General features: G+C 35.3%; 1 protein-coding gene across 1 annotated transcript in view; it reads right to left on the reverse strand.

The window, feature by feature from the left end:
- The window catches only part of LOC138697072 (KH domain-containing, RNA-binding, signal transduction-associated protein 2-like), a 619,870-nt gene that overhangs the window by 265,505 nt on the left and 331,274 nt on the right, over positions 1-23,091 (reverse strand). Inside the window, exon 3 of the mRNA XM_069822668.1 lies at positions 21,741-21,857. Within this exon, the coding sequence (XP_069678769.1) occupies positions 21,741-21,857 (117 nt within the window). The remainder of the gene's footprint in view (positions 1-21,740; positions 21,858-23,091) is intronic.

Consider the following 23,091-nt stretch of genomic DNA (forward strand, 5'->3'; position numbering starts at 1 on the left):
TGGCTTGCTGTCCAACGACTATAACAACAACAACTGCTCAATTTCACTCGCGTGTCGTATTTATAACTAAACCATAGTTTCTGGAGAGTACGATTCGCGATCAATCGACAGATGCCTAGAAGATGGCACCTCTCGAATTCTCTGGATTTCTCTCTTCAGTCACCAGCTGCTTTACTCCCTCCTCACCCTTCGTCCCGTCCGCGCCTCCACCTCGTGCCCCCCTCTTACGTCTGTCCCCTCCAGACCCGAGCGGCCGCAGCGAAGAAGGTGGCTGCGTCGCTCGTTTTCCTCGTGCACCCCCGACCTCTGTGGGACGCGATAGACTCCCGACTGTCACAATATTTAACATGGTCCATTCTTCTCCATATCCACATTACAAATGCTTCTATTCGCTACTCTTCACTTCGCCGTAAAGTCCATGTTTCTGCCCTATAAAATGCCACACTCCATAGAAAGCACTTCACTAGTCTCTTCCTTAGTTCATTTTCCAGAGGTCCGCAGAAGATTCTCCTTTTTCTATTAAACGCTTCCTTGGCCATTGCTATCCTCCTTTTGATTTCCTGGCAGCATCTCATGTTACTGCTTATAACACTCCATGTATCTGAAGCTGTTGTGATTCAATAATAATAATAATAATAATAACAATAATAATAATAATAATAATAATAATAATAATGTTTTATTGTCGCTGGCAGAGTTAGGCCATAAGATCTTCTCTTCCACTCAACCAGCCTTAATCAATACAATACATATTTAAATTACGAATATTTACACTACACTTAAAATGTTCTCCAGCAATATTCTTCAGTTAAGTTTTAACGACTAGTAGACCACATATTGATTTAAATTTAGATAAACCTATAAGGTAAAGTAGTAACTTAATTTATGAGCTAATTTAATTCAATTAATTATAATTAATTTGAGATTTGAGATAGCTAGTAAAATGATGAAAATTAATTTAATATAAGCTTACTAGAACTAGGTTACAGGGAGAAAAAAGAATATATATATATATATATATATATATATATATATATATATATATATATATAGGCTATATATAAAATATATTTCTATAATGAGCATTTTAATGTAATTGCCATTAGAGGTTTTGTAAATCTATTTAGAGAAATCAATGATAATAATAAGAGTGGTCAGATGTTAGTTTCATTATAAGTAATAAATATTAATGAGCAATTAATTTGTTAAGTAAGAATTTATGAATTTTGACCTAAATGAATTTATTGTCCAACAACCCCCTACATCACTCGTAGCGAGTTCCAATTCATATTGTGTTAAAAAATAAAAGTATGCAAAATATGACAAATCTAGACCAAAAATGTGAAATATGGATTAAGAGTAATGTCTGATATTTTGTAATGACGGAAGGAGATTACCAACTAAATTAATATACTCTTCTCTAAGAGGTGTGAATAAATTAAAGTGGCATTCCGGAGTTCCCTATGATAAACGCTGAACGCCTTGTGGCAAGACACGCTAACATCCCGTGAATAGTTATGGTGCCAGTTGAGGCTATCAAAATGATGTCTCACTGTCAGTCTCAGATGGTCTTTAATATCTGATGGTCTGCATGTATCATCTCTATGATATTTCGGGAGATAGCTAAGAGAAATTTCCCTTTAATATTATGCTTACTCCTACAGATTGTAGGCATACAGCAGCCGTAGCGAGAACGTGACTAGCGAGACATTGTAGCTCGCAGTGATAGCTGTGCATTTCGCTTCTAACCTCCGCCAACCCCCACCCTCTCACTCACTGGAGTCAAACTCCGTTTCATTTGTATTTGTCTCTGACCTGCGAGTGGCATATGTCTCTATCGAAACCATGTACGAAAGTTCCAAGTAGGATGGGAGGACGCATTTTTTTGCTGTCAATATGATGAGAATATTAAATGTATGATTTGTTCACAAGTATTACGAGGAAAACGGTTGTATAACATAAAACGGTATTATACTACATGTTACTGATGAAACATTAAAAGGTTAAGTGTTATTGTTGTCATCATCATCATCATCATCATCATCATCATCATCATATCTGTACGTCGACCCTTTTTCAGCAGATGTACTAATAATGCGGTTAGCTCTTCAATTTGAACTCACTGATTTACTATGAGATGTCAAATGAAAGCTAGATGTAACGAATTGACAAATGTTGAACTTTCAAATCTTTGCCAAAAAATAAATATCCGAAGCTTCGTTCTTTCGCTTGCTCTGTTGAAGCCATGTTCGCTACAACTTACGTTTGTGAAAAATTATTTTCAACAATGAAAATAGTAAAAACCAAATTTAGATCACGAAGGTATCAAATTCGTGATCAACTACGACTGGCAGTAAGTGACGTAATTCCTGATTTTGAAACTTTGTCGCAGAGACATTCTGAAGACAGTTAATTTTAGGTTGTGATATTGATAATTTGTTTATTTCTTTCTTCGTTACACGTACTAATCATTAGTTTGTAGCCTTGTTCTGTATAAAATTATATCTAAGTGCTTGACGTAAGGAAAATGAAAATCCGTTAATAAGTCAGAGAGTTGCTTCACTTCCCCTTCGGGAGTCCGCCTCCCTCTATAGGTGCTACGCACATTGCAGGTTACACAGTGGCTCGGCGCACGATTATATTTTCGCCACCGCTGGCATACAGGATCTACTTAAATGTTCTAGGTCCAGAAGAACTTTTGTCCATGCACACACGCACATGCGCACACGCACACTCATTAATTAATCTTTGTTGTGGGTATGTTTGCTTCAAGAAGATCCCCACACCTTCGCACGCAATGTAATCTTTTTAATTCCCCTTGCGTTTATAGGTGAAATATGACGCGTACATCTACTGCGTTAAACTGAAAGACTGGCCCCCGTTCATTACATCTGTGAAATTCTCCTTTAAACCTTTTCTCGCATGTACATTAATTAATTCTGCCCGGTTTTTTTTACATCGAGCAGACCTGGAAAAGTAGATAGCAATCGAGAAGTAATGAATAGCCCTGGCACTACAACTCGAACATTTTAATTAAAATATGACTGCTTGAATATCTTAAAGTAAAACCAGAATGTAATATTTACTCCCTGGTCAGTGATGTTTTTATGTGTATATACTCATAGAGAAGAATATACGCGTTATATTAGCTAGGTAGAAATTAATGTGTAAAGTACTGTAAATAACTGCACGGTAGAAATTAATTTATAAACTCTGATATTAACTACAAGCGCTTATGTAAATATGTATATCATAGAAAATATTGTAGTGTACAACTCAGTTGTTGTTTAGTCAACTGTACGAACACAGGTGTGAACCTCACAAGTGATACCAACATTGTTTTCCTCTGATACATACAATCAAGTGACATGTACTGCCTGATAATAGATGTGCATATCAGCCAGAACCTCAAACAGTGGTAGACAACACAATTATTACATAATAATAATAATAATAATAATAATAATAATAATGATAATGATAATGATGATAATAATAATAATAATAATAATCTGTACATCTATAAGTCAGATCATAATGAAATCAATGTAAAAAAAATTTAAGAAATTTGCCTAATGAATACGCGAATTTTGGTATTCCTATGTAAATTATATAATAATAATAATAATAATAATAATAATAATAATAATAATAATAATAATAATAATAATAATAATAATACTTACTTACAAATGGCTTTTAAGGAATCCGAAAGTTCATTGCCGCCCTCACATAAGCCCGCCAGCGGTCCCTATCCTGTGCAAGATTAATCCAGTCTCTATCATCATACCCCACCTCCCTCAAATCCATTTTAATATTATCCTCCCATCTACGTCTCGGCCTCCCTAAAGGTCTTTTTCCCTCCGGTCTCCCAACTAACACACTATATGCATTTCTGGATTCGCCCATACGTGCTACATGCCCTGCCCATCTCAAACGTCTGGATTTAATGTTCCTAATTAAGTCAGGTGAAGAATACAATGCGTGCAGTTCTGTGTTGTGCAACTTTCTCCATTCTCCTGTAACTTCATCCCGCTTAGCCCCAAATATTTTCCTAAGAACCTTATTCTCAAACACCCTTAACCTATGTTCCTCTCTCAGAGTGAGAGTCCATAATAATAATAATAATAATGATAATAATAATAATAATAATAATAATAATAATAATAATTTATTTCTTACTTCCATTATTTCTTTACTAATATTTTAATGTGCTGAGACCAATAACAGTTCAGCACAAGATTTACAGTGTACAAGGAATTACAAAAACAGTGGATACAAAAGACTACTGGACCATATCATTTCAAATGTAAATTGTGAATGAATTAGAATTAAAAATAATTATTAAAATTAGGGACGAATACAAATAAACAATTACAAAATGAATAGATAACTGAAAAAAATAGTAATAATAATAATAATAATAATAATAACAATGTCTCGTGACCAGAATATTGTACGGAATGGAAACATAAAAATTGGAGACAACCTTCGAAGAGGGGGAAAAATTCAAATATCTTGGAGCAACAGTAACAAATATAAATGACCTGGGGAGGAAATTGAACGCAGAATAAATATGGGAAATGCCTGTTATTATTCGGTTGAGATGCTTTTGTCACTTAGTCTGCTTTCAAAAAAATCTGAAAGTCAGAATTTATAAAACAGTTATATTACCGGTTGTTCTGTATGGTTGTGAAACTTGGATTCTCACTTTGAGAGAGGAACATAGGTTAAGGGTGTTTGAGAATGGAGTACTTAGGAAAATATTTGGGGCTAAGAAGGATGAAGTTACAGGAGAATGGAGAAAGTTACACAACGCAGAACTTCACGCATTGTATTCTTCACCTAACATAATTAGGGACATTAAATCCAGACGTTTGAGATGGGCAGGGCATGTAGCACGTATGGGCGAATCCAGTAATGCATATAGAGTGTTAGTTGGGAGGCCGGAGGGAATAAGACCTTTGGGGAGGCCGAGGCGTAGATGGGAGGATAATATTAAAATGGATTTGATGGTTAAGACAAGCGTGCCCATTGGTACCGTGATTATTTAATGTGTATATGGACGACATCGTGCTGAATTGGCAGATGGATTTGAAAGTACATTTTAAATTAAAAACATAAACTTAGATACGATACTTTTTGGCGATGATCATGTTTTAATTTGTGCTTCCGAAGTTGACCTACAAATGGCAATATTTAAATTAAACAAAATTAGCAAAGAAAATAGCTTAACTATATCGACTACTAAAACAAAAGTGTTAGCCTTTAGAGGATTAGAAACAATTAGAGCTAAAATCGTGTTGAATGGAAGACTGATAGAACAAATTAATATTTTTAATTATCTGGGCTGCAATATCTCATATGCAAGAAAAGAAGATTTTACAAATAAAATAAACAAATTTAATTATTTCTGTGGGGTAATAAAAAGAACTTTAAAATACACTAGAAAAGAAACAAGATTAAAATTTTATAAATTTATGGCAGTCCCTATGTTGCTATACGGCTCTGAACTCTGGACTCTTACTAAATCCGAAGAAAACAGAATCGAGTTGAAAGAAATGAGATTTTTGAGGAGTATAGCAGGTTATACTCTCTTAGACAAGGAAACACAGTGAAGACATCAGATTAGAACTGAATATATTCAATTTAATTGAAAAACTCACAGAATATAGGAATAAATGGGAGCAACACGTTGAAAGAATGACTCAAGACCGTATTCCTAAATTAATATTCGACTACAGACCAACTGGTAAACGAAACATAGGTAGACCCAGGAAAAGTTTGCTTCAACTATTTTAAAATTTATATACTTCATGAGACCGGAATGAGCCAAACAAGGCTTAAACCATGTGGCTGATGATGATTATTTGAGGGAGGTGGGATATGATGATAGAGACTGGATTAATCTTGCTCAGGATAGAGACTGATGTCGGGCTTATGTGAGGGCAGCAATGAATCTCCAGGTTCCTTAAAAGCCAGTAAGTAAGTAAGTACTTACGTAGGGGAGACCCGGGAAAAACGAATGACCCGGGCAAAGAGAATAATGCCTATTTCTTAGAAACGCCAACAGGTAGCGCTTTCTGCTATATTGGGGAAGAATCCCTACACGATTTTGCTGCTGGAACTGACTTGTCGTCATTCTAGCTAGTGAGAGAAAAAGTAAGAGTGTGTTTGAAGAAAACTGACTGTTTTCTTAAAATATTTCAAGGTAAGAGAAACATATGTACAACATACAGTACTGCAGAAACTCTTTGTTATGTGATAGTAATATATAGACGATAGAATTAGTTCTAAAATGCCGTACTTACGAACAAGATTATTCACGTTTCTGTTTGTATAACCTTAAATGAAAAGCGAAGTGGCGTCTGCGGGCAAAGTGAATAGGGCAAAGTGGATAATTTATCCACTATATAAGTGTCAGCTGTATTTTTGTATGTATTTGTCTATTGTAATAAAGCGTGTTAGATCATTTTACGTAGTGGAGGCATTAAGTCACACTAATTAAATTATAAATCAGCAACGCTGATCTTAATTTTTACTTAAATAGGTCGTAATGTGTTTTCAGATAGTTTAATTTTTCAAACGGAAGACGGAGCAAGCCAAATGGTCTGAAGAAGCTATGAAGAAAGCACTTGAAGAAATAAAATCTTCTAATCAGTGATCTGCTATCTGGCCATATAACCATAATGTGTTTGTTGATGTAGAGTTTGCTCCAGATGAACTTACAGATCGCCCACTTGAGACAGAATTCAGAGAAACGACAGCTGGCTCAGATTTAACAAATTATGCGGTGCCAGCTTCTTCAGCGGCTGAAGAAACAGTTAACGCTCACTCAGAATCAACCACATCTGTGATGTCGGCATCTTCAGAGATTGACGAAATATTCAATGCATCAATTACACTCATTAACATCGTGTTTATGTGTTGATTTATTTTTATTATCAGTGAATAGAAATTAAATATAAAGGCGAAAATGTTATAGGGATATTCACTTTGCCCGGGTACCCGGGCAAAGCGAATAATTAACTATATTTTCTTTCTCAAATCATATCACTCTCCATAGGTACGAGGAACGAATTGCTATTTTGTAGATATGTGGACAACATGTGTCACAAGCAAAGTCATGAAGTTTTTATTTCGGGAGAACCAAAATCTAGCCTGTGGCATTGTTTATTCTTAGCTTATCCGCTTTGCCCGGGTTTCCCCTAAGTAAATAATAATAATAATTATAACTAATAATAATAATAATAATAATAATAATAATAATACAAAATATATCTCTATAAGTCTAACCTTAATGAAATCAGTATAAAAAATTGACAAATTTACCAAAATGAATACGCGAACTTTGGTATTCGTATGTAATCTAATTTATTGAGGTCACACATGGGTCACGCAAAGGCAGCAGTCAGATTGCAACATTACAAAGCTTGAAGCAGATGCACATCAAACAGCTGATTTGCCGCTGGTTATGTTATTTTTGTTTCAAACAAACCACAAGGCATGAACACGAAAATAAATCATGTGGGTTATATTAGGTTACAGTACTACTGCCGGAAGCAAAAAAATGGAACACAAGGATTGATGGCCTGTGATAGCAATCAGCCCTGGACAATCTGACGTGTCATACATACAATATGAGGAAAGAGAGGGATTTTGTGCGTTGCGATTATAAAAGTGATGTGGAACCAGTTGATTGACGGCGTACATAAAACGAACATTCTCAACTCTATAAAAATTTCAATGAATCTAGTGTTTTATAAAACTGTAAAGCATTGTGTAGTTGTTCCATTTGTGTTTCTGATTCAACCCCAATTGCTTTCAAATAACTGTCAAGTTTGAAATGCCGCAAACAATAGCAACTTTTCTATCCAGACTTCTTCCAGCTTTCCTCTGAAGTGGAACGCTTTTAGCTTTCGATGCTGCCACTTTATGCTTCCTGGCGATTGAGTTTTGCTTTCAACAGACGATCATAGATTATCTAGCAATAATATAAACAATGGAGGTTTTGCATACGCAGCGAGTGAGGTTTAGATCCTTCTCTGCCTAGAAGCCACAATAAATAGGCTAGCTACATAATCCTTTCGAGTAAAACTGTGACATCGGTCTCTTGCTTTACTATTCATGAGGCCGGTGTATTTCGTTAAACACTTATGCATTTTTCTTTGCTTTATTCAGCACGATAGGTCGCGAAATAATCGGCATAAACGTCTTGCATTATAAACGCTTATAACTAGACAGTGGATGCGGGATGACGTCGTTGAATGTAGGTGTACATTTACTATATGTTACATCTTTTTCATTCAGACCATTGGCTAAACAGGTTTTGAGCGTAAACAGACGACGTCAAAATACTACTGTATCTCCGTACAGTTCAGAAGAAAAAGAAAAATAACGTACTGTAGTACATACCTTGCAAGGTTCAGTCCTCGTCATCATTGATGCAATTACCAGCGTTGCAGTAAACGACGACATATTCTCATAAGTTGTCGAAGCTGAATCGTCTTCGCCTATCGCTTAAACAGTTTTTGTATCGAGAGAATTTCTGAAGAAAACCTCTAAAATGGGTATCACTCAATTTCTTTAGAGGAATATTTGTACTGAGCAACATGTTGCACGTGCCGTTAGACCCGCACAACTAAATGATGATGATGATGATGATGATGATGACGATGATGATGATTCCTCAGATTTCATTTCAGCGCATTTCCTGTGCGATGTACTGTTGCAATGTTTCTCTATAGCCTCAGTTGTTCTGGTTTTTATTTAAGTTTTACATAAATTACGCACGATATTGTCTTCGTTAATACGTAAAATATCACTCTCATACTTCTTAATTGCATTTCGTATCTCTGAGCAAATTTAACGTTTTGACTTCGACATTATGAATGGATCAGCACTACACTATTCAACGCGTACTAAATACTTGAGCAGGATAACACAATAACACAACTGCACACATTGCGTTGCAATGTTACTATGAACAAATCGGGGTTCATTCGTTTTGTACGCTGCTGTACTCGCTAGGTACACAAAAGACGGACGGCGCGGCACGTGCTATATACTCTGATACAAAAAACTTCACTTTTCCTTAAGTCATTCCGCATCCACTATCTATTTATAACATTTGAATTGAAGAGTTCAGAGCCATAGTGGGCCAAGCGCCATTTATTAAAAGCGGAGAAAACAAGGGTTAAAGTTATGTTAATACCATAGTTTAATGAAGGTTGACATATAATTTAGTTTTAAAGTCCATACTTTATATTACTTGCTGTATGTTTAATTACATTATGGTAATCATTTGATTTTAATCCTTGTTTTCTCCGTTTTTAATATACGACGCTTGGCCCAAAATGGCTCTGAAACCTTCAATTTTGATAATTGATTTCATTTTTAAAATACGTCTGTCTGTTTGAAAAAAAAAAGAATAAAAAGTGTCATTAAATTTTCATTATTTATTTTACAAATGTAGGGACTAATATTAAAATTTTTTAGACAGTTTGTAGAGCATGTTTTTATAAGTAAAATAAAAAAAGAACTGTTCGAATTTATCTTTAAAAATGGCTTATATATCGGTTTTAATAAAATCCTGCATTGGGTATATATTTTTTTAAATCTCGGCCTCCAAATAATTTTTTCAATATATTTATATTTGATAGAGTTGCTATACTCATGAGCACTCTACATATAAAAAATTAATATTTTACACCAAGTAGGAAAAAAGTTAAAAAAAATACCTTCCTCTCCCCTAAATCTGTAACATTTCATTATATCTGGTTCTAAAATTAAGAGCATTATAAATTAATTAAATTTTAGCTTCAGATCTCAAATTAAAAACGGATTCCATAATGATTTAAATCTCCGTTGATATATTGGAGATTTATCCTTCGAAGAGGTGGAAAAATTCAAATATCTTGGAGCAACAGTAACAAATATAAATGTCACTCGGGAGGAAATTAAACGCAGAATAAATATGGGAAATGCGTGTTATTATTCGCTTGAGAAGATCTTATCATCCAGTCTGCTGTCCAAAAATCTGAAAGTTAGAATTTATAAAACAGTTATATTACCGGTTCTTCTATATGGTTGTGAAACTTGGACTCTCACTCTGAGAGAGCAACATAGGTTAAGGGTGTTTGAGAATAAGGTGCTTAGGAAAATATTTGGGGCTAAGCGGGATGAAGTTACAGGAGAATGGAGAAAGTTACACAACACAGAACTGCACGCATTGTATTCTTCACCTGACATAATTAGGAACTTAAATTTCAGACGTTTGAGATGGGCAGGGCATGTAGCACGTATGGGCGAATTCAGAAATGCATATAGAGTGTTAGTTGGGAGACCGAAGGGAAAAAGACCTTTAGGGAGGCCGAGACGTAGATGGGAGGATAATATTAAAATGGATTTGAGGGAGGTGGGGTATGATGATAGAGACTGGATTAATCTTGCACAGGATAGGGACCGCTGGCGGGCTTATGTGAGGGCGGCAATGATCTTTCGGGTTCCTTAAAAGCCATTTGTAAGTAAGTAAGTATTGCATTAGGTACGGATTTACTGTTTGCAGTAACAGAGCACTCTTAAATCATCCTAACAAGAAATTAAAATAACCCTCTATATTGAGAACTAATATCGTGTAAAAACTATCCTATCTATGTTTACATAGCCACCTAACACCGCACCTAATATTAAAAACATGAAATATCTGACACAGTTTTATAACTAGTGATGTGCCTACTCCCTCAATGCGAGTTATCAGAGAATATTGTAATAATAGAGTCACGTACAACATTTGTAGCTGCTCTTAACGGCATGCAGACATTCTGTGTCATCCATACAGATGGCACCAATCTCACCAGCTCTATATAATCAGTAGTTTTATCTTGATGATATTGCTATTTTGACACTTCTTAAACAAAGCACGATCCTGTTTTGAGTTTACAAACTCTAATAGTGTTTATTTAAAAATTATCTTAATCAGGCATTGAAAAACATTACTCAATTTTCACAAGATATGGTTTTCAAATGGTATTGAAAATGTAAATTCGAGGAGAATGGGTAGGAAAGATGTGTTGTAGTTAGATGAATGCAAAGGATGGTAGAGGAAATTAGCTTTGTACAGAACGAGGTTTCAAATACAGAAGACGTGACTCGCATTTGTACTTGACGTTGCATTGCAAAGAGAGCGGGGAGCGGTATCGCAATATTATGGGGTTTGGGGTAGTGATTGTAACAGTCAGGCAATCTGCGGGGCAATCTAGTACAGTATATTGACAAAGAGATAAATTGGTGTGTGGTAGAAGAACCACGGTGAACAGAGATAATGTCCAATACAGAAAAGTCCAGCATACAAAAATGTCCATGCTTTTAACCCTTAAATTCGCAAAGTATTCTATAGAATACAACAGGTTAATAGGCTGTATGCTATAATTTTAATAGAACAATATAAAAAAATTGGTAGGAAAATTAAAATATCACAGTACTATAATATTGATATAGATCGACTATTGAGCAGATTTTTTGTATTCGACAGATAATGGAGAAAAATGGGAGTATAAGGGTACAGTACATCAGTTATTCATAGATTTCAAAAAGGCATATGACTCGGTTAAGACGGAAGTATTATATGATATTCTTATTGAATTTGGTATTCCCAAGAAACTAGTTCGATTAATTAAAATGTGTCTCAGTGAAACATACAGCAGAGTCCGTATAGGTCAGTTTCTATCTCATGCTTTTCCAATTCACTGCGGGCTAAAGCAGGGAGATGCACTATCCCCTTTACTTTTTAACTTCGCTTTAGAATATGCCATTAGGAAAGTTCAGGAAAACAGGAAGGGTTTGGAATTGAACGGGTTACATCAGCTTCTTGTCTATGCGGATGACGTGAATATGTTAGGAGAAAATCCACAAACGATTAGGGAAAACACGGAAATTTTACTTGAAGCAAGTAAAGCGATTGGTTTGGAAGTAAATCCCGAAAAGACTAAGTATATGATTATGTCTCGTGACCAGAATATTGTACGAAATGGAAATATAAAAATTGAAGATTTATCCTTCGAAGGGGTGGAAAAATTCAAATATCTTGGAGCAACTGTAACAAATATAAATGACACTCGGGGGAAAATTAAATGCAGAATAAATATGGGAAATGCTTGTTATTATTCGGTTGAGAAGCTTTTATCATCTAGTCTGCTGTCAAAAAATCTGAAAGTTAGAATTTATAAAACAGTTATATTACCGGTTCTTCTATATGGTTGTGAAACTTGGACTCTCACTCTGAGAGAGGAACATAGGTTAAGGATGTTTGAGAATAAGGTGCTTAGGAAAATATTTGGGGCTAAGCGGGATGAAGTTACAGGAGAATGGAGAAAGTTACACAACGCAGAACTGCACGCATTGTATTCTTCACCTGACATAATTAGGAACATTAAATCCAGACGTTTGAGATGGGCAGGGCATGTAGCACGTATGGGCGAATCAAGAAATGCATATAGAGTGTTAGTTGGGAGACCGGAGGGAAAAAGACCTTTGGGGAGGCCGAGACGTAGATGGGAGGATAATATTAAAATGGATTTGAGGGAGGTGGGATATGATGATAGAGACTGGATTAATCTTGCACAGGATAGGGAACCGATGGCGGGCTTATGTGAGGGCGGCAATGAACCTTCGGGTTCCTTAAAAGCCATTTGTAAGTAAGTATAATATTGTAGAACATATAAAATATGGACATTGCGATGGTTGTTTTCTTTACAGTCCGACACGGTTTAATAAACTAGTGTGAGAAATGATGTTTTGCCAATTTAAGGGTTAATGTATATTACGAAAATGTCCAGTATACTGAAAAGACTTGTTATATAATGTCCAACGTAAAAATGTCCATACTGTAATTAAGACCAATAGTAAAATTGTTCAATCAACGAAAATGTCCATGTGATTGTATGAAAGAGTTCAATATAAATACACTCAGGGACAAAAAAAACCGGACACTTCTATATTTGCTTGTATTTTGTTTCCAATTATTTCAAAATGAAACAAAACCCATTTAAACAAAATGTTTCATTTAGCACGTTATACGATAACATTTGAAAAAAAAAATCTCTGATGAGAAAATTTACAAAAAATTACAAAGGGTGTATAACTATGGCATCGTTTGGTCTAACTGTTTTTTCATTTTATGGTGCCTTAAACATTAAAAGCTCTTTTTAGTAACGGGTATTACCCCCTCTGGTTTTGAATAACTGCATCCATACGTCTTGGCATGCTCTCAATTTGGTTAGCAATGTCTTCTTGAGGAATAAGTTCCCATTCTTCGCCAAGTGCTCGCCTCAACTCTTGTAACGATTCTGGTCGCGGTCGTCTATTCTTAACACGCCGTCCCAGCAAGTCCCACACGTGTTCAATTGGATTCATGTCTGGACTCCTTGCTGGCCATGGAAGAACATGGATTCCCACTTGTTGGAGATAAACTCCGACCGCATGGGCAATATGCGGCCGTGCATTATCATGCATTAAAACAAAATTATCGCCTACAAATTGGCCAAATGGCACAACATGATCAGCCAAACATTCATTTATATACCTATCAGCTGTTAGTCTTCCATTTTCAACAAAAACCAACTCTGTACGAGCATCCGTACACTCTCCTGCCCAAACCATCACTCCACCACCTCCATACGGCAAATTTTCAGAAATGCAACACTGTGAAAATCGTTCTCCCCTCCTTCTCCAAACTCTTTCACGTCCATCAGGTGAGCACAGATTGAAACAGGACTCATCGGTGAACAGAACACAACTCCACTGTCCATTTCTCCAATCCCTGTGATAATTTGCAAAACGCAGTCGTTCAACTCGATGCATCCTGAGAAGTCTGGGACCAGTTGCAGGTCTACTTGGTATCAGTCCACTTGCTTTCAACCTCCTTCTAACTGTTTTGGCCGAAATTGGGCGTCCATGCATGTTAACAAATTGCTGGGCTACACTAGTAGCTGGCAGGTTGCGCTCCCTAAGAACTCTCAACACAATATACCTGTCTTCATTTGGATTTGTAGCTCTTGGACGACCCGCACCTGGTCTTCTGGTATATTCTAGGGTCTCTCTATACCGTTTTATGGCATCATGGGTTGTGCTTCTAGCCATATTCATAACATTTGCAATGTAACGTACACTGCGTCCATCATCGTAAAGGGCTACAGCTCGAGCCACATCTTCAGGTCGCATCTTGTTTTAAGACAAATATTACAACCCCACTTAAACTCAGAAAATGTAAAAATAAAGAAATAACGAATGATAACGATAATGAAGCACAAAATGGTTGAGATAAAATTCTTATAGCTGAGACTCGAAAGCAAAATTGGAATATTTGATTGTAATGGCTTGTTTATAAAACAAAAAACAATCAACACGTCTCCATAACAACAGATGTCTACCATAATATTGTATGAGAAGATAATGTTTTGCAAAATACCAGCAAATATTAAAGTGTCCGGTTTTTTTTTTTTGTCCCTGAGTGTATAATGTAAGAACACAATTACTCACGTAACGAGTAATATAACTTTATTTGATAGTACAAGGCTAGTACAAATGATTTAAGCGATGTCATTGTCACGTATTATGAAAAGTATGAAGCCTACAGTATTGAAACATATACCAATGAAAAGAGACACTATCCAAGTTTCGTTTAAAGTTTCGCGGAAATATCTCAGTACACTGTGTGACAGCTAGGCGTCTAGGTAGGGATCCTTCTTTTTTGCTGAAAACACGTTGTACTGGCCTATCTTATTTGGACATGTTGACGCAGTGGTTGATGCTTTGAAGATAAACCAAGGTTTTTATTTCAACAAAACGGGGCTCCAGCACATTTCCATCTTGAAGTGCGCCATTACCTTAATAATCAGCATCTCCCTCAACGTTGGGTTGAACGGCCCTCTAACAAAGATCAATGTCTTATCCGCTGGCCTCCCCGGTCGCCTGATTTGATCGCATTTGATTTTTTTTCTATGGGGGTTTGTTAAAGATCAAATTTATGTACCACCCTTGCAAGTTAATATTGATGACCAGAAGAATCGGATCTGTTCGGCTGTGGCTAGTGTTGACCGGGATATGCTCCGGCGTGTGTGGAGTTGGACTACCGTGTCGATGTTTGTCGCGTGACACGAGTGGGGCACATCGAGCACTTGTACCTAGCAGTTGTAGCTTCAAAAATTGGCGAGTGTCTCTATTCATTGGTAGGCCTACATGTTTCAATACTGTAGGCTTCATACTTTTCATAATGCATGACAATGAAATCGCTTAAATCATTTGTGCTAGCCCTGTACAATATTTATAACAGAAACCTCATAAACCATAAATTATTGCGGATCTCGGATACACAAGGTAACATAATGTGTCATCGGCAACATTTTCAAGTTCATCTGAGTTACTGTATAATTTTAAATGATACGAAATTGCTCTCAAATAGCGAGGTAAGTCATTTTCAGCTTCATATTGCTGGCGCTTCCAAGACGTTAAGTCCATTGAAACCATGTCCATATGACTTATGTCCTCTAATATTTTTGTCCACTTTCATTTATGTCCACATTTTATGTGCGTCCATTTTTTTGGGCCCATGACTGTTATGTCAACTTTTATTTAAGCCCACTTTCATTTAGGCCTATGTCCACTTTTATTTATGTCCGCATTTATTTAAGTCCACTTTCATGTCAATTGGTTTTGTACCACTGGAAGTTGTTCAGGTTATTTTTGATAGCCTTATAGATAATATTGAACCTGACGTAATGGATTTAGCATTATACAAGGAAAGAACTTGCATCCGAGGAACAAGTGCTCGAGGAACAAGAACAGCAATGCCACCTAGATTCGCACCTGATATATGGAACACTTACAATCAGGTTCTGGCAGGACAACATCAAACAACTAACGTAGTCGAGGACTGGCATAACCGCTTTCAGAAACACATCGTAACACATCACGTGTCGGTCTGGAAATTCATGGAATTTATCAAGAAAAACCAAAGGAATAATTAAATTATAATAATCCAATTGCTTGGCGGGCATTTGAATGTGCGACACCCTATTAAAAGATCGTACCTAAAGAATTTCAGTCGAGTTGAAGAGATTGTTCGGAATTACAACCACTACAACGAAGAAGGACACATCAGAACTTACTTCAAAGCTATTAGTTATCATGTGAACTGCATGAAGATCAACAGGCAGAAGAGATTGAGTAAGAAATTGAAGTAAATTTGTAGATGAAAATAATGTATTTTACGATCATGTAGTGGACATAAAAATATGGACATAAAATTTGTGCAATTAGACTAAAATAAAGTAGACACATACTTCATTGGACATATATTTATGGACATTGTATAATGGACTTTAATGTAATGGCCATAATAAAATGGACATTAAAATTGTGGACATTATAAAAAGGATCTAACGTCTGTGTTTCATTCCTGGCAGTTGTTTACTAGAACGGCGATTTTTTTGGTTCTCTATGCACCTTTCATTTAGGGGTTGTTTTATATTAGTGTACCTGCAAATACTTGTAAGGCCATAGTTTCTGTTCGGCTTTGTTGCTGTTTGAGATTTTCAATAAAGTGACATATTATACAGAGTGTTAAAAAAAGTATCCAATATTTTATGAGATGCTAATATGCATCAAAACAAGAAAATAATGTCTAATAAACATGGGTGCTACAACACATACTTTCTGAGATCTGAACACTTGTTCATGAGAGGTGCTCCATATCACGTCCATTCATGGCAATGCATTTCTGTGCTCTTTGGCGTAAGGAATCACGTACTCTTCGAAATTTTTTGTTAATACATTAATAAGAAAGTTCTGATAACGATCCCCAGTTAATCTCTGTGATAACACCAAGAACGCCTGCCCATATGTTGATTGAGAATCGGTGCTGATGCCTTGTTTCTACATACAACTGCATGGGGATTTTCATCAGTCTACACATGCTGATTACGAAAATTCACAACACCATATCTGCTGAACCCCGCTCATATCCGCAACCAGACTTTTGTTGCAGTATTCCTTGCGACGTATCATTATTCCATGCCAGGGGTGTCAACTACGGTATGATTATCTAGTAGCCTGCCGTATTGTAGGGCAGAGAAATGCATTGCCATAAATGGACGTCACATTGAGCACCTCTTATGAACAAGTGTTCAGATCTCTGAAAGTATGTGTTGTTGGACCCATGTTTATTAGACATTGTTTTCTTGTTTTGATGCATACTATCACCTCCTAAAATATTGGATACTTTTTTAACACCCGTATTTATCTATATTATTGCACATTGGACTTTCTTACGTATTGGCCTTTTTATATCGGACCTTTTCGTATATTGGAATGTATTACATTTATGACATTTATGCTTTTTGGACAGTTACTACTTGGGCTAAATTCCTTGAACGTTTTTGACTGGACCTTTTATATTGGACGAAATTACCTGTAATGTTCAATACAGAAAGGTCAAATATACGACAATATCCTTATGCTTTTAATGTTAAGGGTACTAAATGCTCAACATTGTATATTAACAATAGTGGTAAGTCTTTGAAAAACTTCTCATTCTTCTTCCTGGAATGTGTCATACATATATCTGAACTTTCTTCAACTTATTATTGAATCTTACCTAGTGGAATTTCTTCTGGTACAAAATGGGTACATATATACTCGTATTATGTCGGACATTGCTTTTTTCTTTCTTCGAAGGATGCGAGGTTAGAAGGCTTACACCTCAGACCGATGCTATTGTCCTTATCACTCCTGTTGTGGGATTGATTGTTGTAGCGCGTAGGATGGTATTCTTGTAAGTAACTTGATCTTAAGTCGATGAAAGAGTAATGGAACGGAGAAAAATTCTCTCCGGCGCCGGGATTTTCAGCTCTACGTGCTGACGCTTTATCCACTAAGCCACACCGGATATATGATAATGCGTAAATCACTTCGTGATTTAAGACGGCGCTTATTCCGTCGGATCCTGGCCAACTAGTCACTCATAACGAGTGCACCTCAGAATATGTGTGGACTTCGGTCCTAGATTCATAGATATCTATGACGTAGTGCAGAGGGCGGCCACTAGAGGGAACCCAAGAGTTGGAACTTAAAGCTGAGACGATTCTTCCGACGCCGGGGTGGAATCCGACGTGGCTTAGTGGATAAAGCATCAGCACGTAAAACTGAAAACCCGGGTTCAAATCCCGGCGCCGGAGAGAAGAATTTTTCTCCGTTCCATTACTCTTTCATCGTATGACGCAGAATATCTGCATGGAAATATCATATGTACTTCGGTACATTAAAATATATTTGATCTTAAGTGTTCTTAAATTAATCCTTCTAGATTTGCGTTTTAAACCATTGTATTCTGTTCCACTAAGATTCTACAACCTTCTTAGAAAGATACCATCTGTGTGCAAGTCGATTAGAGTTTTTTCCTTTGTAGACCTGAAGCTATTGAATAATGATGAATTAAGTTCAAATTAATGATGGAGAAATGAGCCTGATATTCCAACACTGAAAGTTGTGAACGCGTTTTAACACTGGAAAATAACCCTTACTCAATTTGACAGATGATTGAGCCAAACCCAAGGTCCTCCTGAGGATTGTGGCAAAGATAAATATTTCTCTACCAATCAGTCCATTAACAAGTTTCTCTGGCAACTAATATACTTCAGGAGTTGAATTGTGTTTTATTTAAGTGATAAAAGTATAGTCCATTTCTGCTTTATTTCTGGATATTTATTAATTAAATATGTCAAATCTTACAAGCAAACATTCTGAGGGGGGCAGATAAAAAAGTTAATTTTTTTCCTTCCACCATATTAATAATGCCAAAAGAAGTGCTTATACAAATTTTGGCCACTCGACCGCTATTACGAGGCCGTTCAGAAAGTGATTTTCCCCGGGGTCGTTTAAATAAGAAAAGCACAATTGCATGAAAAGATTTTCTGAAACAGATAGAGCAATTGAGGACCGTTTTTGCAAAACTTGCTAACTGCAAAATTTGCTAAATTGAGATTTTCGTGGATTTGTTAACATAAGGCAGGCCTCTACACGATATTAAAGGCATCTTAGTAAAATTGAATTATTTCTCTTCATTGTAGTGTGTCAAAGTGTGATCGTTACATCTGTAACTTACTTGTCTCCATTCAGTTTTTTGTGTCTCCTGTAACATTTAGTTTTTTTCAGTTAGCAAGTTTTGCAAAAACGGTCCTCAATTGCTGTGCTATTTATCAACATATCCCCCACTGGAATTGAGACATTTATCATACAGTGAGATCAATTTTTGTATCCTTGTGTCGTGGAAGTCAGCCGCCTGGGATGGAATCAGCATTTGACAGCCGTCTGTACCTCTCTGTCAATACCATGATATGACAAATGTCTCAATTCCGGTGGGGAATATGTTGAAAAATACCTCAACAATTGCTGTGTCTGTTTCAATTTGTTCAAATGAAATTGTGTTTTCTTTCTGTTAACGGCTCCTGGTGTACTTATTTTTTACAGCCCTAATAATTGTGGTCGAGTGGCCAAAATTTGTGTAAGCACTTCTTTTCACATTATTGACATGATGAAAGAAAAAAAAAACTTTATCTGCCCCATGAGAATGTTTGCTTGTCAGCTACGTGGGGACATGAAATCGCGGTTTAATATTGTTTTGCAAATATTTTATAAATTAGGATTGGGATAGTAATTAACAGAATTATTCATCATTGTAAATTAATCTGTTATTAATTTGAACTTTTAATTATTTAAAAGTTTGTTATTATTAAGTCGAGTTGATATATTACTCATGTACTTTAGCGCACATAATTAGTTCGATACTTTATAAATTGCTCATATTGGCAATCAGGAAAAATGCCCCTGGAACTCAGAGAACAGCGGAATATTAATAACACTTCTCTGATGAAATGGCAGATGTAAATATTGTACATCCCTCTAGGCGGGATTCGGTCCTCCAACCACTATTTAATAGGCACGGAAAGCGATAAACTAGGCACTGTGTACACCATACTACATTATAGCTTATTAGTATAATTTGTTAATTTCTACCGCAAATTTGTCTGGTAGCAAAATAATTGGCCTAGACATCGCTTGAAAATTCGGCAGTCACTCACTTGATATCATTCATCATCATTATCAATCGAGCCGGCCATTAGCTCTATTAAACGGGTTGATAATATTGCAGTGCGGGCTTTCAAATTTATTGACTATATCCAGGAACAGAAATCACCCAGCCGATTAGTGAAATGTTCTCTTCTGTCCTTAATCAAAACCTAAAAGACTGGAAATTTCGAATTTGCAATAATTATTTCCGCAAGTTTCATGAATCGTCGTCATCATCATTGACGCTACTATGGAATAATGGTATACAGAGTGTATATGAATTAGTGTCATACAATATTTTGGGGACGTATTTCTAACAACAATATTTGACAACTATGATAATATTTATTATTAACATGATTCTGAAAATACTTAGTTTCAGAGTTACGCTACATTATTGGTAACATGACCTGTGGTGGCCGAGTGGTCACACCTTCAACAGGTCCGGATTTGAATCCCGGGCAGGCCTAGGATTAGGCTTATTCATTGAAAAATCCATAGTGACATTTGTGGCGGACAAGGTCGCAGTTGGAGTTTTTTTCTCAAGAATGGGATTGGAAAGTTGGCTTGACAAATATTTATTTATTTATTTATTTATTTATTTATTTATTTATTTATTTATTTATTTATTTATTTATTTATGTATTTATGTATTTATTTATTTATTTTATAATTTATTTATTCAATTTATTTATTTTATTTATTTATTGATTTATTTATTGATTTATTTATTTATTTATGTATTTATTTATGTATTTATGTATTTATTTGTGTATTTATTTATTGCCCGGACACTTGACACAAAGTCATTAGTCTAAAAAATATATATATCTTATTATCATATGCAGACATGAAACACAATTAGAGGCAAATCTTCTTTTTCTAAAAGTTGGACTTAGAACAATCTATACCTAGAGTAATGAACTTTCGGACACATTTTTAACACGTCTCTGCATGAAATGTTGCAAATTTAATCATACGTTTAGCTATTCTGGAGATATTTTTACTACGCTAAAATGTAAAAGCTGCGGTTTGCGGTGAAACCAATATATAGTTTATAATATGTATCCTGAATATAGTAAGCACATTTGATAAAATAAATTTCTAACAGAATAAAGATATCGCGATGAAATCTTCACTACATTATTCTTCAAGAAACCTGAGATTTTTGGCATCATATTTAAAAAACGAAGAAAATATGCAAAATTGACCAAACTCAGTAGCTCGTCCCACAAATATAATTGCAATTACATCACGTTCACTACTCCGTCATTACTTTACCTATGCTCGAACATAGGTCTAGTTAAAAATTGAAAGAAACGAGGAAGAATGATTTTATATTTAGGCCTATTCACATAAATCATGCCGATGGCAATAATTTCATTACAATCTTATTATATCAATACTAAAGGCAGTGTTGCTTAATTATCTTTAATTTCCGAAAATGAAACCCAACAGGTTAGTTGAATCACCCTGTATATATGCATACTATCTCCATATTCACTTACCTCAGTGGTGCTAGAACGTTTCAATTAGGAATGTGAGAGCATACGCTTTCATTAAGACAGAGTAACAGAAAGCCTACAAAGACAGCTTTGACGTGATACATAACTTACCTTGTGTTTATCTCTCATGGAACCTCTGCCAAGAATCGCCATCTTTGTCATTGTGTCTTCTTGGAGCCTCTTCAGGGAGTTTCCTTTGGGTCCAAGTAGCTTCCCCACAAAGTTGAACTGTAACATAAGAGAAATATTTCATACTGAGATGTGAAGGAAAGCTTAGTGTTATGAAGTATGGTATAAATAAGTAAAGTATATTATTGCGAAAACATTTACAGACTTAATTTCTACTTGTAAAATAAAGGGATCTTGTTAGATATTTGGAATATCCCTTATACGTAGATAGATAATTGTGCCATCTATTACTTGTACTTATTATGATTCTTGGACTTACCGCAGCGGAAGAACGACTTCACTCATATAGGCAAAGTGAGTTAATGAATGGGTTAATTATGAAGTAATGGTGAGGAAAATTGATTACCATATACTTTAATCCTGCAATGTGTAGTTATTTTAGTTCTTATACAATTATTAATTCATAATTTTGTGCAATGACGTATACATATATTCATATATGAGGACTTTTGTAAAGAGGAGAACAAGTAATAAAATAAAAATTGAAAATATAAAGAATTGAGAAGTAAGAAAAAATATCATTTGGTAGGTCTACAAAGTATAAAAAAATTTTACAAGTTGAGACACCAGAAAAATGTAAGAATCAACAAATTCAAGGTAGTAATCGTTCATAGGGTTCAATGATGATTGTATAGTTGGCACAACTGATAACAAGAAAACAGCCGACCATAATATAATAGCGAAATAGCGAATTATTATCACAAATCCAGATTAACGCTAGAACATCACATCTAAGAAATCGTCAATTGTTATGTTATAAAAAAAAACAAACACTTCAGCACATAAAAATTCACCAGTGTTAAAATTTCATTGAAATATGTAAAACATGGGATCTATATTTCAGCATTTCTTACATGAAATATAAACATTTTCTTATTAATATACTGAAAGTAGTTGATTTTAAATAATATTGCTATATTGTTACTCAGTAATTTGCCAATTATAGCTACATTTTACATTTTTGGCCATGATTTCTATACTTATCTATTTCTCATTCATTTTTATTTTGTATTTTTCATTTACATTTATATCTGTGTCTTTTATGTAGGTAGTATCTATTTGTCTGTTCTTTTTTTAATTTTTAATTTGTATTTACACTTGTATCCTGCATTTGCGTTGTTTTTATCTCTTTTTTCATGTTATCTGCTATGTTTTAAACAAATATCTATACTGTCTATTGTAATTGGGGCTTTGCCGTGTTATAGACATAAATAAACAAACAAACAAACAAACAAACAAATAAATAAATAAATAAATAAATAAATAAAACAAA

The sequence above is a fragment of the Periplaneta americana genome, chromosome 3 (assembly GCF_040183065.1).
Source record: "Periplaneta americana isolate PAMFEO1 chromosome 3, P.americana_PAMFEO1_priV1, whole genome shotgun sequence".
NCBI classification, from domain to species: domain Eukaryota; kingdom Metazoa; phylum Arthropoda; class Insecta; order Blattodea; family Blattidae; genus Periplaneta; species Periplaneta americana.